Genomic DNA, 6463 nt, shown 5'->3' with positions numbered 1-6463 from the left:
GTGGAGTAGGCCACGAAGGCCTCGCAGGTGGAGTGAGGGGTCCCAGCCCCACATCAGCCCCCCAGCCCAGTGTTCCAGAGCTGGGTTCCAGTGTTGGTGAACTTTCGGGGGGCAATGTGTGAACTTTCAGGGAGCGGGGAAGAACCCCTATAACTCTGGACTATAAAAACCAGCAGGGATTGTGCCTGAGTGATATGGAGGCTGCTGGAGTCCCAGGCAGTTTCTCTTAAAGGGCCAGCTCACGAACTTGCATGGTCCTGCTTCCTCTGAGTTCCAGCACTGGGACAGTGGCTTGGGGGGATCCAAGGACATACAGGGAGGAGCTGAACTGCCAGGAATGATGGTAATCTGCCAGAGATACAGGTGCCCTCTTAAAGGGTCAAAACATAAAATATCATTCACAGCCACTCCCCCTGACCTCTAGTGGAGGGAGGGTGGAGCAGACTATAGTCATGTGAGAAGCAGCTGGGGCTTGTGGCTCTGGGGAGAGAGCTAAAGGGGCAACTGCCAGGATCCCTGTCCTGAGTCCTCTCCCACATCACAGACACAATTTTTCTTGGGTAGAGCACTCCCCTCCATTTGGCATCAGCTTGGGGGAATGCAATATCCTCACCCTATAGCCCCACACTGCAAAGCTTGCACCCTCCTGAGGAGTCAGATACCTGGGGCAGGGTGTAGAGGTCTAGGCAGGCTCAGAGAGTGTCAGTGACTGAGTTGTATGGCTTTGGGGAGGAGCCATTCCCCCCACTTTCTCATGAAACTGATTGGTGCCTCCTCCTCACAGGAGATCAAGTAAGCCCACTCTCCAGGCTCCCCAGCCCCACCCTCCCCAACTCCTGGTGGCCCCACCCTGCCAAACTCAAGCTCCTTAGGAGCTCTGGGAAGAATCCAGGACAAATTCAGTTGTATGGTTCTGGGGCAGGAGCCAGTCCCACCACTTTCCACCTTCTCCCAAGCCTGACTGGTACATCCCCCTATGGGAGATACATGACCCCTAGCCTGTTGACTCCCAGTAGTTCTACCCTGCTGAGATCTGGCTCTTGGAAGAGTCTGAATCAGACTAAGTTGTATGGCTCTAGTCAGGGGTGGGCAACCCCTGGCACACGTGCCACACATGGCACGCCAGTAACTTTTGCTGGCACACGAAACTCTCTCAGAAAAAGAAAAGATTATTCAGCGCATTTGTCCGTGAGCAGAACAGTTAAGGATAGGATACTTACGTTGGTGAGTAATACTGCTGAACAATTAACAAAAGATTTGTCTTCGTGTCAGTTTTTTTCTATTTGTATTGATGAAAAACATTACATCGTCATCTAGACTGGCCATTTTTTCTTGACTTTGTAAAGGTGATGAAATACGTGAAGAGATGGTTGCCCTTCTAACTCTACCTGAGTGTACTACAGGGGTTGAATTATGTAAAGCTGTTATGAACAAATTCTTTTCTCGACAAATTGACATTTCAAAGGAGCGTCCGTCACCTCTCATGGTGCTCCTTGCATGACTGGTGAGAAAGCAGGTTTTGTAAATCTGTTTGCGAAAGAAGTTGGTCATACACTGATAGGTTTTCATTGCGTCATACATGAGGCTTTATGTGCAAAAGCTGGCCTGAAGGAACTGCAGGAAGTGATACAAACAGTTACCAAAGTTGTTAATTACATTTCTGCTCGGGCTTTAAATAAAAAACAATTTCAAGTTTTACTGAATGAGGTAGAATCTGTGTATAAAGGACTGAAAATGTACAACAATGTTCGATGGTTTAGCCGAGGTTTGGTTCTGAAACCATTCGTTGAATGTTTAAACGAGATAACGCTCTTCTTGAATAACCAACATGTTTCCTACCAAGAATTGTCTGACACCACGTGGGTTTCTAAACTGATATTCTTTGCAGATTTTTGTGAACATTTGAATGACTTAAATGTTAAATTACAAGGAACTGGCAAGACACTTGATGTTATGTTTGGTTACATAAAGGCTTTTGAAAAGAAACTTGGAGTCTTTAAGAGGGATGTGGATGGTGAGAGATTTAGATATTTCCCAAACCTCAAGAGGCACATCAGAGACCTCCCAAAAGATGACAGAACAGACTGTCAAAGCCTTCAAAAGCTGTTTTTAAACATCATCGAGTCAACTATTGAGCAGTTCTTCTCAAGATTTGCAAAATTCTGAGAACTGGAAGAGACAGCAAAATTCATGAGGTTTCCAGACAGCATGAAACTGGAGGAACTAAACTTACAAATGTTTTCATGGATAGACATGGCTGACTTTGAAATGCAGTTGATTGAATTTCAGAGTAGCTCAATGTGGAAGCAGAAATTTATTGACCTTAGAGTTGACTTGGAAAACATTGAAAAAAAGCGATTAGAGACAGGAGTACCAGAGAGAAGTGTCGAAAACGAACTATTGAGGACTTGGAATGCCATTCCAGAAAACTGTTTCTGTTTAAAAAACTTTGCAACAACGTTACTCGCCATATTTTCATCCACATACGCTTGTGAATCTTTGTTCTCAGTGATGAATTTTGTTAAGTCTCATAATAGGAGTAGCCTGACGGATGAAAGTAGTAGCTCGTGCATATCTCTGAAGGGCACGAAATATAAACCTGATGTAAAATCTCTGTCATCAATGATGCAGCAGCAACAGTCCCACTGATAATATCAAAGGGAGTCATACAGTTTTCTGTTGGACTATCAGTGTACATGTACACATGAAAAAATAAATGTATTTTTCATCATCATATACTGCTTTTGTCGCTTGAATAAATTTTATTATTTCTTCAAGGTTCTTCACATACATACACCTTAAGAAATATCAAGTAGGTATAACATGTTCTCAAAAAATTAGGGTTGGCACACAGAAGAATTTTGAGTCAGAGATTTTGCTGGTTTTGGCACGCACTCACAAAAAGGTTGCCCACCCCTGCTCTAGGATGTGGGTCATTTTTACCCGCATGCCCAAGTGGTGCAGTGCCCTTCCTTCACACGGCCACATCTTGGTCTTTTGGGGCCTAATAAACTCTGGTGGCCTCTCCTTGATGACACCCTAAGATCCTGCCCCACAACAAAGATCTCAGTGGGTGGCAGCTAGACTTGAGTGACCTCAGACTCAACACTGGCACCAAGTTTGAACCTGTATCAATCTGGTGAACACCACTGGCCCCTACCTGGTGACTCACTGAGAACCTATCTCAGGTACTCGAGTACTGCCAGAGGCTCTTCCAGTGACTGAGCCTAACAGGCAGCTGGCAAGCGGATCTCAGAGTGCCTTGGGGACTTTTGCTGACCTGCCCCTGGGCCCAATGCTGGTAAAAGCCAGGCTTAGTGCACAGATTGGTTCTTCCTGCATACATCCAATCCTAGTAGAGACAGCCATAAACTGTGAATCTGAATAAGCAGATCACAACTAGTGAAATTAAAGCAGTAATAAAAAAACCCAAAAAAACAAAAAACCTCCCATCAAACAATAGTCCTGTATCAGATGGCTTCACTGGTGAATTTTACCAAACATTCAAAGAACTAACACCTATCCTTCTCAGACCATCAAAAAAATTCAAGAGGAGGGAAGGCTCCCAAGCTCATTTTACAAGGCGGGCATTATCTTAATTCCAAAACCAGATATAATGCTACAAAGAAATAAAATTATAGGCTAATATCCCTGATAAATACAGATGCTAAAATCTGCAACAAAATATTAGCAAATTGGATTCAGCAATACATTAAAAGATCATACACCATGCCCAAGTGGGATTTAGTCCAGGAATGCAAGGTTGGTACAATATCTGCAAATCAATAAATGTGATACACCACATAAACAAAATGAAGGATAAAAATCACATGATCATATTAATAGATGCAGAAGAAACATTTGATAAAATGCAGCACCCATTTATGATAAAAAAAAAAACCCCACAAAACCTCTCAGCAAAGTGGGAATAGAGGAAACATGCCTAATGTAGTAAAGGCCATATATAACAAACCCCCAGCCAACATCACACTCAAGAGGCAAAAGCGAAAAGTGTTTCCCTTAAGATCAGGAACATGACAGGGATGTCCACTATCACCACTCTTCCTCAACATAGGACTGGAAATCCTAGCCACAGCAACCAGACAAGAAGAAGAACTAAAAATCATCCAAATTGGGAAGGAAGAAGTAAAACTGTCGTTTTTTGCAGATGACATGATACTATATATAGAGAGCCCTAAAGATTCCATACACACACACACACAAAAAAAAATACTATTCAAGCTGATAAATAAATTCAGTAAAGTATCAGGATACAAAATAAATATCTAGAAATATGTTGCATTTTTATATACCAATAATTATCAGAAAGGAAAATTAAGAAAACAATCCCATTTATAATTGCATTGAAAAAAATACCTAGGAATAAACTTAACCAAGGATGCAAAAGACTTGCACTCAGAAAATTCTAAGACACTGAAGAAAGAAATTGAAGACGCTACAAATAAGTGGAAGCATATACTGTGTTCATGGATAGGGAGAATTAAAATCATTAGAATGTCCAAAATGTAGATTCAATGCAATTCTTAGCAAAACACCAGTGGCATATCTTACAGAAGTAGAACACGTATTCCAAAAATTTATATAGAAGCATGCAAGACCCCAAATGGCCTCAGCAATCTTGAGAAAGGAGAACAAAGTTGTATATCAAACTATACTACAGGGCTATATTAATAAAAATAGATATACAGATCAATGGAATAGAATACAAAGCCCAGAAATAAATCCATGCCTTTATGGTCAATTAATATTTGACAAATGAGGCAAAAACATACAATGGGGTAAAGATAGTCTATTCAATAAATGGTGTTGGGAAAATTGGACAGATACATGCAAAAAAAAAATGAAACTAGACCACCTTCTTACAGCATATAAAAGAATAAATTTTAAAATGAATTAAATACTTAAAAGTTATACTTGAAACCATAAAAATCCTAGAAAAAAAACATAGTCAGTAAAATCTCAGACATTTCTCATAGCAATATTTTTCTGATATATCTCCTCGGGCAAGGGAAACAAAAGGAAAAATAAATAAATAGGACTATATCAAACTGAAAAATTTTTGCACAGCAAAAGACACCATAAACAGAATGAAAAGATACCCACTGAATGGAAGAACATATTCACCATGATACATCTGATAAGAGGTTAGTATCCAAAATTTATAAAGAACTTATAAAACTCAACACCAAAAAACACAAACAACCAAATTAAGAAATGGGCAAAGGTCCTGAATAGACACTTCTCCGAAGAGGACATACAGGTGGCCAGTAGACATGAAAAGATGCTTCATGTCACTAGTCATCAGAGAGATGCAAATTAAAACAATGACATCTCATCACCCTTATCAGAATGACTATCACCAACAAATCAACAAATAACACATGTTGGTGAGGATGTGGAGAAAAGGAAACCCTTGTGCACTGTTGGTGAAAGCGAAGACTGGTACCCCCATTGTGGAAAACTGTATGAAGTTAACTCAAAAACTTAAAAAAATGGAACTGCCTTATGGCCCAGCTATTTCACTTCTGGAATATATTAGGAGAAACCGAAGACACGGATTTGAAAGAATACATGCACCGCTATGTTCATTGCAGCATTATTACAATAGCCAAGATCTGGGAACAGCCCAAGTGCCCATCAGTACAAGTGGATAAAAAATAGCTGTGATACATTTACACAATGGAACACTACTCCGCCATAAAGAAATAAAGAAATTTTACCTTTTGCAATAGGACCCAGAGAGTATTGTGCTAAGTGAAATAAGCCAGTCAGAGAAAGACAAATACCATACGGTTTCACTTATACTATTATATGGACTCTAATGAACAAAATAAACTAACAAACAAAATAGAAACAGACTCATAGATACAGAGAATAGACTGACAGTTGTTAGAGGGGTGGGGGCTTGAGGGCTAGGTGAAAAGGTGAAGGGATTAAGCAAGCACACACACAAAAATGATGAGTTAATACCAGAGCCAAGTAAAAATGCCTAATTCGATTCTTTCTCTGTGTGCCTCTCCAACAGAGCTCTCAATCCCACTGACATAAAGCTCCGAGGACCCCCACAGACCGTGCACCAAGAATTCCGTTCAGGTCCTCGCGGATGGGCGTCAGCATCATCTACTAGACAGCAGAATGGAGACCACGCCCTTAAATTCCCAGAAGGAGCTGTCAGTGTGTAAGGATGGAGAAGACTGTCAGGAAAATGGACTTCTACGGAAGGGTGTTCCCGCCTCTGGGGATAAGGTGGAGTCCAGCCAGATCTCCAACGGGTACTCAGCAGTTCCGAGCCCCGGTGCCGGAGATGACACTCCGCACGCCATCCCGGCTGCCACCACCGCCCTAGTGGCTGAGGTCCACTCGGGGGAACGGGAGACCTGGGGCAAGAAGATGGATTTCCTCCTGTCGGTCATTGGCTACGCTGTCGACCTGGGCAACGTCT

General features: G+C 41.7%; 1 protein-coding gene across 1 annotated transcript in view; it reads left to right on the top strand.

The window, feature by feature from the left end:
- Positions 1 to 6463, top strand: part of SLC6A4 (solute carrier family 6 (neurotransmitter transporter), member 4) — a 31682-nt gene that overhangs the window by 2176 nt on the left and 23043 nt on the right. Inside the window, 1 exon segment of the mRNA XM_006779650.2 lies at positions 6047 to 6463. This exon segment is cut by the window's right edge and continues 14 nt beyond it. Coding sequence (XP_006779713.1) covers positions 6157 to 6463 — 307 coding nt within the window. The 5' untranslated portion in view covers positions 6047 to 6156.

This window comes from Myotis davidii, unplaced genomic scaffold (assembly GCF_000327345.1).
Source record: "Myotis davidii unplaced genomic scaffold, ASM32734v1 scaffold363, whole genome shotgun sequence".
NCBI classification, from domain to species: Eukaryota; Metazoa; Chordata; class Mammalia; order Chiroptera; family Vespertilionidae; genus Myotis; species Myotis davidii.
The sequence above is the reverse complement of the archived record's forward strand: the minus strand, read 5'-3'. Positions and strand labels throughout refer to the sequence as shown.